This window comes from Elaeis guineensis, chromosome 8, assembly GCF_000442705.2.
Source record: "Elaeis guineensis isolate ETL-2024a chromosome 8, EG11, whole genome shotgun sequence".
In the NCBI taxonomy this organism is placed as follows: domain Eukaryota; kingdom Viridiplantae; phylum Streptophyta; class Magnoliopsida; order Arecales; family Arecaceae; genus Elaeis; species Elaeis guineensis.
The window spans coordinates 111,030,911-111,046,228 of record NC_026000.2 but is presented as its reverse complement, the minus strand read 5'-3'; the positions used below and the strand labels follow the sequence as shown (position 1 = coordinate 111,046,228).

The 15,318-nt window shown below is 36.6% G+C and overlaps 1 protein-coding gene across 2 annotated transcripts; it reads right to left on the bottom strand.

Moving 5' to 3' along the window:
- Window positions 1–2,661: 2,661 nt before the first annotated feature.
- Window positions 2,662–6,992, bottom strand: LOC140851073 (large ribosomal subunit protein uL1). Of its 2 annotated transcripts, none has more exons than XM_073242517.1 (6): window positions 6,883–6,992; window positions 6,552–6,598; window positions 5,122–5,341; window positions 4,632–4,797; window positions 3,582–3,787; window positions 2,662–2,943 (listed from the first exon to the last, which is right to left on the bottom strand). In XM_073242517.1, the coding sequence occupies exons 2-6, from the start codon at window positions 6,554–6,556 to the stop codon at window positions 2,890–2,892; spliced, it is 651 nt and encodes a 216-aa protein (XP_073098618.1). In that variant the 5' UTR covers window positions 6,557–6,598; window positions 6,883–6,992; the 3' UTR covers window positions 2,662–2,889. The 2 variants fall into 2 exon arrangements, with proteins under 2 accessions (XP_073098618.1, XP_073098617.1); XM_073242516.1 differs by having other exon boundaries at window positions 6,552–6,602; window positions 6,883–6,989.
- Window positions 6,993–15,318: the final 8,326 nt, after the last annotated feature.

Here is a 15,318-nt window from a genome sequence, read left to right as displayed (position 1 = left end):
TAAAGTCAAGCACAGAGGTTGTGGTCTAGTTGCAGAGCCGAGATAGTGAAACTAGGCATAATGAACTTGCTTTTTTTATAACAAAGCAAAACACCCTGCATTCCAATCCCCTACTAAGTAGCTGGGTGAGGGTTCTTTGTATCAATCACAAGACTATAAACTCTAAAATAGTTGTGAAGGGTTTTTATGATGTCCTTGGAAAATATTTATGAAGGCATCGGTAAGTTTATGTGCAACTTTTTGATTGTATTGAGGTTCCAAGCAGGCTTACTGTAAGAGCACACCACCATGATTTCTAGTTACCACCGGCTAACCTTGCCCATAAAACCACCAAGCTTCCACCACATAACATCCCTTTTTCTTCCCCTGAACAGCCTATTATTTCACCCTATTAGAGCCTCCTACAACTCTAGTCGTTGCTACGTAGTCCATTTTAATCAATTCTACCTTGGCTTCAGACAGAGCACAAGACCTGATGGACTTGGACTTCAACCAATATTTTTCAGGATGTTTTGGTTCATAATTAAGGCGGATTTAGCCAGGGTTGCGAAAGAGTTCTTTGCTAGGTTTAATATGCCTGTTATTTGGAAAGCAACATATATCACTCATATTCTGAAAGAAAATAGTCCTGTGCACCTTAGATACTATGGACCTATTAGTTTGTGTAATTCCATCTATAAAGTGATCACCAAAATTTTAGTTAATAGAATGAAAGCATATACGCCCATATTGGTAGGGTGCCTTCATCCAAGACCGTTCTACCACTAATAATATATTGCTAGCTTAAGAGGTCATGCACTCAACGGAGAAAGTCGCTAAATGGAATAAAAGTAAATATGCAGAGGGCATATGATAGAATTAAGTAGGATTACTTGTTCTCAGTATTTCAATACTTGCTTTCATTGTAGATTTGCTAGTCAATCGAGTGTCCTTTGCTTGGTTTACATCTACTCTTGGACTGTACCAAAGCTATCCATTATCTCTTTTACCTTTTATCTTGTGCCCGGTTATGTTGTTTAAAGCCTTACATCAAGCAGTTAATAGGGATGAAATTTCAATTTTTCAGCCTAAATATAGGGGTATTCATGTATCCCATTTACTTGTTGCTAATGATTTATTTGCTCTTAAGTGATAATGCTCCTTTGGAATTTGCCATGACCCTCAAACATGTTATGCTAAGCTGCTGCAACCAAGTTGGACAAAAGGTTAATGTTGATGAATCTCATATAGTTTTCAGCCCCAAACTGAGTTTAGACACACCAGAGCTCATTTGTTCTAAGGTTCAAATCAGTAAAAGGATTAGTAGAATCAAAGAAGCATTTAAAGGTAATTGATTTCAGCCTTCTTTTTGATAAACTAAATCTTAGATTGCAAGGATGGAAATGGAGATTTTTACCTCAAGCTGCTAGAATAAAACTTCATTCTATGCTTGTTTGCCTTCGTCTATATCTCACGGCAAATTATGCTATCCTTACCAAGGTCTTAGGTTGCTCGAAAGAATTTTCAAGTCATTCATTTGGGGACATGAAGAAAAGAAAAGGGTTTTGCATCTTATGATATCATGAGAGGCCACATGTCAACCAAAATCTTGGCACAGTGCATTTCTTATAAAGGTTGGAGCTTATTTGATCCTCAATCGTAACAGTTTAATGTCCCAAGTGGCGTCTAATAAATATGATTTTCATGGGTCATGGGAAGACTACAGCAATGGAAGGAATGTATCCTCAATTTGGAAGGCCATTTTTAAATCAACTGGGTATTTGCAATGCGAACTTCAACGGCAGATTGGTGGCAGCTCTCATGTTAATTTACTCTATCATCCTTGGTAAAGCAATATTCCTTTAAACAGGTGGTCTGTTCTCATGAATACGGTTTGTGTTACTCATAATGCTTTTGTATCTCGATTCATTGCAGAGACTCTCAATCCCTCAAAGCTATGTTTGACCCTGCTTTGCTATCACAGCTATCCCGAAAAAACCAATTGTCAAGATCGCTTAGTACATTGAAGGGAGACACACATAAGATGCTTAGGCATGCACCGGCAACTTAAGCTGCACCACGTATCATAACTTTCTGGTGGAAGGGCATATGGCATCTGCAACCTTGTAAATTTTTATTGGCTCAAGGGGATACTCTCAATCAGCAGCTTGACTAAATCAGCTTGTAATTGTCTTCATGATGAGCTTTTGATTGACATCACTTTTGATTCCATCCATTCCCTGCTGGGATTTATGGTAAATGGTTGGAGAAATAATCTTGATCCAGTTTTATTGGCAGGATGCAAAGTCTTTATTGCAGTTTTAGTACCTCCATCTGCATCTCCATCTGCATGGGGATGGAAGGTTGACGGCAGCCATCTATGGATTACATCGCCACGGTAGTATCATTCTTAATGGAGACTCTTCCATGATTATTAAAAGGATCTCAAAAGCTTTAGGTGTTAGTGTTAGGCAGCCACGGATACTCAAATGCCTTGTAAACATTTCTAGGTCCTGGAACCTGAAAATAAAAAGAAACAGTTAACGCATCGGTTATTAGAAATGGGCCAAGAAGTGGCCCTCCAGGTCCAGTCCCTTGGTAATCTAAGATGAACCCATCTAAGATGAACCATGGACAAAAATCACGCAGCATGAGTTACAATATCCTTCTGGCAAAACCACATCGTGATAAGAGAATATTCTTACATTTTGTTCTTGAATCGAAACAAGTGAAGAAAATTCATAATAATGCAATTCCATCAGAAAGTCTTAAAAAGCCATCAAACACTAAAATCTCACTAGCACCAGAAGGAACAAAATTTTGGATTTAACAAGACCCGAGTGAACAAAATGAAAACCAAGTATTCCCTACATCTTGTCCCGCAAATTTTCAACCCAGGCAAAGAACAGCTTAGAATACTCGGTATGGCTTCCCCATGGTGCTCTTCAGGTACAAGCACCTCACCTGTAATCATAAAGGGTGGAGTGAGAAACGTTAGAAAACTGTACAGTACAGCATGTATTGAACACTACATCAATTGCATAAACATACACAAGCCCATGTTATAAAATAATCCACGTAGCGTGCCCTCGGCTACAGACATGAAGGTCAGCAACCTAGGTACATATTATCTGGATCTTGCCGCCATAAAGGCTGGCAGGCTGGTGGATCTTCCATAAAGCCATGCTAGACTCGCATGTACAAGAGAAAGGCTATTAAATCAAAACACAAACATGCTCAAGAAAATCAGTACTTTTAGATAGTTTTTTTGGTTATCTAATTCACATCGTAGAGAAGCTGAAGCTAAATAACTCCAATATTCAATTAACTCTACATCGAGGTGCAATAAACATCATTGAAATTATAAACACACATATTTCTTTGATTCTCTATATGTAAATCCTAGAGTTTACAGAAAGAAGGAACATCAGAATATGTAAATATGTTATATATGGCATTAACAAGCAGTAAATTCTTCCATACCAGAATAGGAGTGGTGACGTGTTAAATCTATTTTGAACAAAAGTTGAAAGAAACACATGCAAATTGTAAACAATCTAAGAACATAGAAATCAACAAAAGATTTGACAGGGCAAACCTACATTTTGCCAGTTCTTTTTCAACAATGATACAAGAAAGTTAACACTGAGTTGCACATTCTGAAAAATCTGCTTTTCCTCCATTGAACAGTTACCCACAGCAACACCCATGCATAGAACCTTCTTGAGCTGAAATTTCACCATTGCTTTTGTCTCATTAACTTTTGCCTCCAGGGATTCCTGATGAGTCACCAACGTGGGAAACTTCCCTGCATGAGAAATGTCAAGAATGCATATGAGAAACAAAGGCATCATAAGTTTACAATGCACACAATGTTAAGATGTAAGAAATCGTAAAATAAAAAGGGTCGATTAGTTTATTCATGCTTCAGGTGGCTGGAGAAACTTGGTGCTTAGGTTTTGAAAGAAATAATATTTTTCAAATGAATAGTGTGAAAGGAACATACTGTACATTGATATCGTGAGTTACATGATATTATAGTTTGACACAAAACTGGTATAACCAAGCTCACCATAGTAAAGATTACAATTTACCACCAGAGAATTGACTTCTAATATTAAATAGTACATGAAGTCTGATGCTTCTCATGCCTCTTTTCCATTTAATCCTGGGATTAGGACTAAGCAAGCATTTTCCAATTGAATTTTGTGTACTGATTGCATGTCCATCAGCAGAAAAATGTTATGTTACTTTTCACTAGGCATTACTAGCCAGACAGATATATTGGTCTACCCAACAGAATTGATTTCTTATCAACATATCTTATAGAAAGGGATGTATACATGGATACAGTATCGTACTATATCAATGGTAATGGTGCCAAAACAAAATAATATTTTTCTGCATCTGCTCCCATATTTTGGTATAATCGAAAGTAATTTTTTACATAAGTTAGTGCCATAAATAAATCTTCTGAAAGATGTAGCAAATTTGTGGGTCAAGAGTTTTCTTTTTTGAAATAAAAAAGGAAAAAGTGCAAAATTACTTTGTATATGCAATTTATGAAACTTTTAGGCATTAGCATTCAAGACCGACCGATGTCAAATTGCTTCCAGCAAAACTCTAACATAGAAATGAATGGAAGTGCTTGCCTGCTTTGTTGAGACCAGGACCAAGAAGACGAGGAATCTGCTTAATGATCGCCTCTGATGCTAGGAAAGCATGGTACTTCTTAGCAAGCTTTTTGACCAGCTTCTTGTTTTTGTTCATTTTTTTTAGTGCTTCAACATCCATATAGTCAAGCCCTATTTTCTCTGCCTGCAGAAGACATAATCAAGCATTAGTGCAATCTTTTGTTGCTGCAAATTGAAGTTAATGAAAACATGAGCTACCAGATGTTTTCATTTTGGCACATTGGGATCAACAGATATAATGCAGATATAGTTTACAAGTCACAAAGAATGCAACTTTAGCTAATGAAACAAGCTTTGCCACTGAACATAGTTGATATAACTGAAGTGAAATACATGAATCAAAAGTCACATGGGGCAGAGCTACCTTAAAATGATTTCCTATAAATAAGCTAATGTAACTAGATAATAATTCTATAAACCGATGCATACAAGCATCGACATATTTTACCTCCTCAACATGCTGAGCATCACCAAGCATGCAGACCTTCATTTTTGGACGAGGGATATGAGGTAACTTCACAGATCCACTGAAACGCTTATCCTTTTGGGGGTCATAGTTTTTCAGTCCAATCTGTAGCTCAATGGTTTCAGTAAAATTGCGCTTCTTCTCCCGAGAATCATTTGTGATCTGAGAGATTGCTTCCCTCAAAACATCACTCTGTAACTTGCTGTAGAAGTGGTGAAGCAAATAAATAGTCAGTTTTATATTTCATTATTGAATTTTTCTACTCAAAAAATTCTGAAAGCTAGAATAAGGTCAATTCATAATCATTATGAATTACTGAGGTTTTAATAAACCAATCCTAGAAGCGTAATTCACCAATAGCATGTTTAAGAAACAAGAGAAATTTTCATCAAACAATAGTAAGGCTTCAGAAAGACAAGCAATAAAAGAGGGTGCAAGGCTTGGCTGCTAAACAGAGAAATAAGTATACGGAAATTACTAGAGCTACATGGGACAGAAGCAAGAAGAGAAGCAAGAAATCAAGACCATGGCTCAAGAAAAAGAAATAGAATACTAGAGCTACATGGGACAGAAGCAAGAAGAAAAGCAAGAAATCAAGACCATGGCTCAAGAAAAAGAAATAGAATACTAGAGCTACATGGGACAGAAGCTGTTGAAATAGAATACAAAGCTACAACAAATCAGAACAAATTGTGTCCTTTTTTAGTGCAGATTGATGCCAGAAAAGGCTTCATACAACTTTAGCCTAAAGAGTTGAGATTGTTGATCATCATAATTCATTAACCGTATTGCAAATACAAGATATAATCTACAGAAAATATTGCATCATTAACAGACCATACAGGCAACAATAGACGAGGGTAACATAACTATTGAAGTTCAGATCCAAAAAAATGCTTCAGAACCAACAAAGCTTTCGCATTACATCATCATCCCATGCTGATTCTCCTACCAGGTAATAATAAAAAAGATAAAACAACTTTTCTATCAAAAACTAGTCCTTCTTTGACTTAAAAAAAATATTGAAATTTGCTAAAACTAGCCAATAAATATGAATAAATAAATAAATAAAGTGATCCTGTTGCGATAACTGAACAAATGATCGACCAAATACCACCGTCCATGTTGAAAAAGGGAGTTGAATTAAACTCCTAGGGATTATGATCCACATCAAAGGTCCAATAGAATACATCACACACTCACCACATACTAAAATCTGGGCATGGGCATTTATCCAAAAGGAAATAATATTTCAAAAAAAAAAAAAAAAAAGCACATCTATTAAAAGACAAACACAGAATAAGAGCAGACTAAAGAATTAAAAGCAAAATGGATAGACATCAAACATCAAGGTTAAAGATATATTGTTGCAAAAAGTAAGTGCAATAAGAATAAATCTCAATAACCAGTACCTCATGGTTCCGACGGATTACTCTTGCTTCCACTTCTACGCTGAGTCCTTCCTTCAAACAAAGAGATCAGATCTTAAGAAACTGGAGAAAATCCTCCATCATATATACATCAACAACCAAACTTACTTGGGAAAAAACAAATTAATCAGGAAAATCACAGACGATGAAATCCGGAAAAATAGGTAAAAAATTGAAGATAAAAAAAAACGATGAAAACAGATTGGAGAAAAACAAGAATCAAAACTGCTAAAGTTTCTAGATTCGAGAATGAGGAGAAACGAAAGGGATTGCTCGCAATGCGAAGGAGAGGCGGAACCCGAAGAAGACCTACCGAGAGCTAGGCGCGCCGAAGAAGAAGACGGCAACCGAACCAGTCCCAGGAAGCGAGACCTCGCCGATATATCCTAGGGTTTGGGCGGATCTCTAAATTGACCCCGATGCGGAGCGCTGTTGGATTGGGTCACTCGGACTCCACATTAGCTGGGCCCTGAGGCGGACGGCCCGGGTTAGGAGGTGTTAATGGTCCGTTCCAACTCACGATTATCACAGCATTTTTTTTTTTTTTTTATTTGGTAGTAAATACAATTGACATGGCTCAATAATGGCCTGCTCCCTTACCCAAATAATCCTATAAAATAATTCCATATAACACTTTAGATTAAGTTTACGCAAACACGATAGCCATTTTTTTTCCGGGTAGACACAAACATAATAGTTAATGGCCACTGTTTATATATAAAGATGATATTGTAAATAAGGTGATAAAATCACCCCTTCCCCTTTATAAGACATTCATGTTTTCCTATTCCTCATCTTTTCTTTCAATGTTTGGGTGTATCAAGGTCTCTCCAATCTCTCCCTCCTAAATGTTTGGACTCTCCTATCTAACAATCCCTAGATAAGGACATTCCCTACTCGTTCACTCTTAATTTTTAATTTAAAGACATATTTGGCTGGAGAGTGACTTTCATTCCAGCTAGTTAGTTGGAAAAAATCTCATTTACATTCTAACCAAATATGTTAGGGAATATGACTATTCTAATTATCATATCTATCCATTTCGATTTTGATCGCAAATCAAATATGTTCTAAATACTATTTCATATCTCGATGATTTAGTACTATTTTTATGCTTTTGTTGTAGTTAAAATAAGTTCTGATCAATATATTTTGAGACCCACCAACAAAAATGAAATAAAATAGGTGATGAAATAAAGATAGGGTCAAATATGTTATATATGACATATTTCATACTTTTTCTTGCCTTACTCCAATTACTATAGAATATATGACAATGACTTTCAACATGATTAATCTTTTTTCTAGTTGTCAAATCCTTGAAAAGAAATACAAATGGTCCAAGATGCTCAGATTGATTAGTACCAAATAAATAACATGGAAAATGAAAAGCTGCAATTTTGGAAAGAGAATACTTAAATTATGAGGAAATATTCTTAAACCTAGATTGTTAGACTGATAGAGGATGCTTTTTGGAACCAAAATGTGGGTATTCTGATGATATATATTGATATTGCTTACGTTTGATGCTAGCATGTTGTATGATGTCCCCTTAAACATGAGGATGATCCATTGTATGTGAAATAATCCAAGTTATGTTCTAGGGAATATAAATCAAAACCAAATGATTCAGTTTTTTTGAAGGTAATGGGAGATTATAAATTTTTGAAATTATAGGGTCAAGAGAAGTTGTCTACACTACTTCGTGGATTCAGTTATTGAAGACTCGATTCCATCAATATTGACAATTGAAGCATTAGAATCATATGATGATGCTACATTTTGTTGTAATACTGTATTGAGTAATTTTTCAAAAGAGCACGTAATTACAAATGGTTTATGCATGATTGGATCTAAATTGATGAGAATCATAATTTAGTATAATAATAAAATATTAATATACTTTGTTATTTGAATTTTAGTATGAATGGACTAAAAGATTAAGAAAAATGATTATTTAACATAAGTTAGCAGGCACAAAATTTTCAAAATCAAAATCAAGATCAATACTTAGTTATTTTTCAAAATAAGTAAAATAATTTAAAATAAAATTAAAAAAATGAAATATATAAAAATTTCTAAGTATTATATTCCTACTCTTTTGGTCAAGTATGGACTTGCAAAATAATAGAATGTGATATTCCTTATTTCATCAAGTATCTACTATATGTTCTTCCAAACGAACTCTGTCTTTTTAACAATTGCCTCTTAAAGTTACTTGCCTTCCTTTTGGTAACACCCGCATATAGAGAACAATGTAAGTACACCAACAAAAAGTCATATGGGTGGATGTATGTTTTCCAACTTACATGATAGACTTATGGTACTCAGAAATGCACTTACGTCTTCTAAGTGTAATGACTATGTTCTAAATTTAGGTAGAAGAATTTAGGTTTTAACTTTTGAAGTTTAAGGTAATAAAATCTTAAAATAATTATATTGAGCATAAAAGTGTTTATGCTTTGATTACAAGTTCTTGAAAAGCATTAGTAAGATAGGTATAACTTTTCCACTCCTCCCTGAATCTAGGTAGTGGAAAGATAGGTTTAACTACGTATTAGTTTACATCAAATAGTCTACTATGCATGACAATTGCTGCCCTTTTCATCCAAAGTCAATAGTTGTTCCCTATCTCGATCTTCATCACATTCACTTGGTCTACATCCTTGGTATTTTGGCTTATTCCTCTTTTGGTGTATCAACCTTTAGATCATAGTCGTTGGTCTAGATATAGTGTAAACAATTTAAAAAGGTGCCTCTTTCAAACATTTGAGAGTGTTTGGTTGCCAAACATTTATTCATATATCAAAAGGTTAATAAACCATTTCATCAAAAAAAGAAAGGGATAATAAACCAAGCTTCATGATAAGTAAAATTGTTAGATAGAAACCAAGTTATGATCTTTTTTTAAAAAATTAAATGATTTTAGACTATGAAAAGGTGGAGAAACTACAAGCAAGTACAGGTGAACTAGTTGATTTATGAGCTACTTCTTCTCCAATGATTCATGGTAAAGTGGAAAATGTTCAACAAGTTTAAGATGAAGTGATTGATGAAAATCTTTTTCTTGAATTTGGTGATAAATAATAAAAGCTACATCCCCAAAGAATAACTATTACCAATACTACAACAAAAAAAGTTTATCAACCATCAAAAAAGTACTTTCTGAGTGAGTATATGATGTTAGTGATGTCGGAGAATTAAAAATTTTCCATGAAGCATAAGTTCGAGCAAAGGGACAAGTGATGACAAGCTATACAAGAAGATGTTGATTCTTTGCACAAAACAATACATATGGTTTAGTAGAGTTATCAAAAAGTTAAAAGGCTTTGAAAAATAAGAGAGTGTTTCACTTTAGAAAATGATAAGGATATACAAGTCAAGTATTAGGCTTGATTAGTTGTAATAGGTTTTAAGCAATAAAAAAATATTGGCTTTTATGATATTTTCTCATTACTTGTCAATACGTGCTCTGTATGGATTATTTTAGGTCATGTCACAAGCATAGACCTAGAATAGAGCAATTCGATATCGAGACCACTTTCCTTCTATGGAGAAGAAAATCTATATGGGGCAAGTTCAAGACTTGTTACCAAGTACAAGGAATACTGGTTTGCAAACTTAAAATAAAGTATGTATGATTTCAAGCAAGATCCTGGATAATAGTACAAGAAGTTTGACACTTTCATGATGAACCATGGGTACATGAGGATAAATACATATCATTGTATTGGTACCAAGAAGTTTGGGAATGGCCATTTTGTTATTTTTTCACTTTATGTCAATGAAATTCTTCTAGTTGGCAAGAATGTTGAAAAAATTTCAAAAAAAAAATTAGAAAAATTATTTAACATCAAGAATTTAGGACCTACAAAAAGATCTTAGATATAAAAAGTAAGTGTGATAGAAAAGTGAGAAAGTTGCGGCTATCACAAATAAAGAATATATTTAAGGTGCTTGAAAATTTGAATATAAAAATTGCCAAATTGATGAAAACATCATTTGTAGGCTATTTCAAGTTGAGTTTAAAATGAAATCCTTCAAATGAGAGAAAAAGGAACGAAATAAAGAATATTCTCCACTCCTCCATCATAGGGATCTTAATGTCTACCATAATTTGAAAATAAACTGAATATTACGTATGCAGTTGCTGTGGTGAGTAGATTTCTTGTAAACCTGGTAAGAACATTAGATAGCGGTGAAGTAGATAATGAGATATTTTGGAGGAACATTCGGTTTATATTTTTGCTTTGGGGGTGCAAAACTACACTTGTTATATCATATGGATTCGGCCATGGTCGATGATGTCAATATTAGGAGATCCAGTTTGCTTTACTTATTTGCTTTTAGAGAGAAAGTCATATCATAGAAATCTAAGTTTCAAATTGCTTTTTCCACCACCAAAATGGAATATATAGCTGCTATCGAAGCTTGCAAAAAAATATTGTCGTTAATAAGCTTTTTACGGAACTGGATTTGAAGCATGACGGGTATAAATCAATTATGATAGTCAAAGTACCAATGATTGTAATAAGAATGCAATCCATCATATAGGACCAACTATTCAAACACTTGCTATCATTAGATCAAAGATGTCTTAGAGAAGCATGATTGAAGCTTGTGAAGACTCTAACAGATTGCAATCCATCATATAGGATGACCAAGCTCCTTACAAAGAAGAAGCAAGAATGTTTTAGGGACCTGGGATGCTTAGTGAGCGTTAGCACTTGGGTGGATGATCCATGAGGTAATGGAAGTCCTTCTCATTGGATCTAAAAGGAGAAATTGTTGGGCTTACTACTTATTTCTTTGGACTAGCTCCATGTAGAGTTGCCCAAAGTATACGAAAAGGTGTTGGGAATGTGCCTGTCTTTCAAGGCATATATGTTTAAATGGTAGCCTACAAAATTTTAAGAGCAAATAATAATAGCTGAGAGGAGAAGAGGGAAGAGGGAAGAGGTGTGGCATTTTGGAAGTTCTTCGTGCAATAAGAGTTTGTCCAGGCAAGGGTCTCATCAGATTGGAGTTCAAGTCATAAGAGCTTGCTTTTCTTCAATAATTTCATCTATAAGGGTATACATTGCTTCCAAAAAGTAGGGATTTCTCTTTTTGAGGGTGTGCTCGACTTTGTAAGTTGGAAATTTGTTAATAAATCTCTTATGGAGATATTCTTGTGTTCTTGTAATTTTCTTATTTATGTGGATGGATCTCTTGTACTTTTTATTTCATTGCTTAGTGGATCCTTGACTAGGTGTCTCATGTTTTGTCCCTTCTTCAAAGTGTTGTCCAAGTAAATCATCAGTGTTAATATATTTTTGGATGCTTGGTTTTGCTACTTCCTTGAGTTAGTTGTTATGGTCCATCGGACTTGTGAGTATTATCTATGGCTTGTCGAGGGAGAAAATGAGCATCTCCAAAAACTCAAAACCCATATGTGGACAATATGGATCGAAGGTAACTCCAGCATGCTAACCACCTGAATTAACAACCACGGTCTAGGCTGGTACCACCCTTGCTTGACATTAAAAAGAATTCTCTAACCAGTTGGAAATAAATCGTCATCAACTGTTTACATTAAAAGTGGGAAGAATTTACTCTAAAAGGAGAACCATCCATAGAATGCGTCGAACTAGATCATATTATTCTAGTTCATTTTTTTATTAAATTATTTTGTTATGTTACTTTATTTTTTATTATATTATTTTATGTGATAGGAAATGTATGTTTTAGTAGCAAACCCATCTTCAACCCATTGGAAGTCTCACGTCCGGAGCTAGAGGACATATTAAAGTTGCTAAGAAACTCCAGCATGAGATAACAGGCGCCCAAACAGAGGTTGGCATTCAGCTAGCCTGGTGCGGCTGCCATGTAATTGTGGACGGCCAGTTGCTGATTTCTACAAGCGAGAACCCATGGTTCAGGGACACAATTAATATGAGCAGGGTCTAAAGATAGTACTTACGACGAGAGCATGTCTGCTGTGGCACAAAACAGAAAAAAAAAAAAAAAATCACCGTTCAACCAAGCTGCAGCTAACACTACTTGTATTCTGGACCCATGCACCATAAGCTGTAGATGATCTGGTTGGTGCCATTCCTTTCAAATTTGGAAGGCCAACGAGAGCCAAGGAGAATAAAATAGATAAGAGTGGGGAAAAAAGCAATAGCAACTGATCATCGAATAAAGAAAAACAACCATATTAACAGCCTCTCCCAGTTTTTATTAAGAGCAGGAAGATTTACAGAGCTCAAGGAGGAGGAGGAGGAGGAGAACGGAGGTTACGGGGAGATGGGAAAAGAAGTAAAGTAAAAAAACAACTGTATATGGCGATGAAAGTCCGGAACGGGTTTTAGAGTGAGAAAGTCCGGCGATTTTCTAGGGTGAAAGAAAAAATCTCAGATCCGACCTCTTCACCTTCTCCCATCAGCTCTTCACCACCAAAGCTCCCTGCAGACTTTACCAAGATGGAGGCAGGAAGACATACGGGCGCATCAGCTTCCCAAATTGCAAGGGTCCCTGAGAGAGAAGGTACAGTACTTTTGAACCATCCATTGCTCAACCATAACTGGCTTCTCCCCATACCAGTCTTCTGGAACGGCGGAGACACCCCATTGCCACAGGAGCTAATGCAGTCCCACTACGTAGATGAGCTCCCCCTTACCAAAAATATATGGCCTTCGCTTCGAGCACTCCCTCTTAGGGGCATACGAGCCCACCACAACAGAATCCATCGAAAGATACCGTCAATCCTCCACCAATCAAAACGACTCGCTTCTCAACATCAAGCATAAAATTTATGCACCTTCAGAACTTAGCAGCTCTTTCCTCTCACTCCAGCCTCTTGTATTTATCCGCGACACCACACAGAAGACAGCCCCCTGCGCTATAGTCGAAGTTATCATCTACAGTCCTATTGAACAGATACTCCCCACTGCGAAACGGCGTGGAGAGGTGCCGTTGGGTTCGATCAGCTTTTTTGCGACTTTACAGGCGCGCTGCCAACTCCAACGTCACAATAGTGAACTCTGGAGGTGCGGCACCCACGAACAGAGTAGACCTCAAGTATCAACGAAAGGATTAGAGCGCATCAATAAATTCCTCACCTATGCTGATGCACTCCTGTATGGAACCAAGGTTCAGCAGCCCACATCTCGTTGAGTTCCACGCCGTCAGTCGATCGCCGACTGCTGCTCGACGCCGTTCCTCAAAGGTTCATATTTTCAGTGTGGGGATAAAGATCATTCAAGAGAATTGTGCCGGAATCCAATAAAATGCTTCGCATGTAGAAGATACGGTCATCGAGCTCGCTCTTGTGAGCTTTTTCCTCCTATAATCTCAGGAAAGAGTTGGAGAAAAAACCAAACCCGGATGCAAACAAGGGAAAACTTTCAGCATTGGCAGTGTGCCTCCACCACAATAACTATACACCCCAATCTTGACCGACCAACACATCCATTATTCAGATCAGGATCCCGCAAAGCTTTTGTTTCCATCTCTCTAGATATGGAGGAAACGGGGCTCTACCTCGACTGTGCGGCTTATGTTGAAGCCTATGGAAGGCTAGTGAAAGAAGATGACATTCAAAACGCAATAGTTCGCAAAGCAAATATTGTCGATTCTTGGACCACACGAAGACTTGCACAACCAAATACTTTCTTTGTGGTTTGTCCTGCAAGGGACATTGTGCATCAGCTTACGACTGGAGTGTGAATCAGAGAAAATGGCTTCACTCTCCAAGTCAATCACTGGGGTCAGTTCAGGGAAGAAGTACCAAATCAGCTTAAACTTAAGGTTTGTACAAGCCTACTTAATTTTCCTTTAATTTGTTCGAACTCACGTGCAGTGGAAACAATAGTGTCAAGCTTCGGATTACCACATAAAGCAAATAAAAATTGTCTCAAATGGGAAGACCTCATCGATCTAGAGCTCTTCTGTGATGACATTGAAGATATACCAGATTCAGTCAACATTTTTATGGGACCTCTCATATATAATGTTCCGATAAGAATAAATTTTATTTCAGAACAGGTCCAGTTGGGTACGTCATCAAATGATGATAGTTTGGACAGAGAGGACGAGGATTGGGATTATCGGTTTGGATCAGACGATCGATCCCCCCAACCATCGGATACCAGGAAAAGGCCGACAAACTATCTGAGGGTTCATCTTCTAGGAGGCAGGCTCCCAGGCCTCGAGTGGAATGCAACTCAGAACTAAGCCTGGATCCCATTCAAAAATCCCAATGTTCTCAATGGGGAAACAAATCTGGTAGCTTCATTCAATCAGGAAGATAGGATAAAGGAGACCTGAAATGCTTCTTCTTGTGGTCAGATCTATGGTCTAAGCCTGTCACCACCCTACTCCTCATCCCTATATCAGGCTATCATCAAAGCAGCAGGTTTTCAGGCATGCTAATTTTCAATTCGAATTTTTTAGTGCTGTTGTTCTACACTACTGACAGACCTCAGGATAAAAATCTATTATTCATAGACAATAACAACGATCGCCTACAAACCTCGAAATCCACAAGCATAAAAAAAAGATGTCAAGTGTGGGAAAATGCTAGCAACACAATAAGCTATCCTTGTCAAAAAAGTTTTTGAAAGGATACTGAAAGCATGCAAGGGACCTCAAAGCTATGACCCAACAAAAATCAATTTCAAAATACATCCCCAGTTATCCAGAAAGATAAAAGCATAGAACCTTCTCTCTATAAACACAATGCCCAGCTGCGGTCAAAAAAGATAAA

Excerpts from the sequence above, each read along its gene's own strand:
- LOC140851073 (XM_073242517.1), bottom strand. Across the intron at positions 3,788-4,631 it reads TCCTGGTCTCAACAAAGCAG|GGAAGTTTCCCACGTTGGTG; the intron begins GCAAGCACTTCC and ends TTTCTCATGCAG. Across the intron at positions 2,944-3,581 it reads TGAAAAAGAACTGGCAAAAT|GTGAGGTGCTTGTACCTGAA; the intron begins GTAGGTTTGCCC and ends TTATGATTACAG.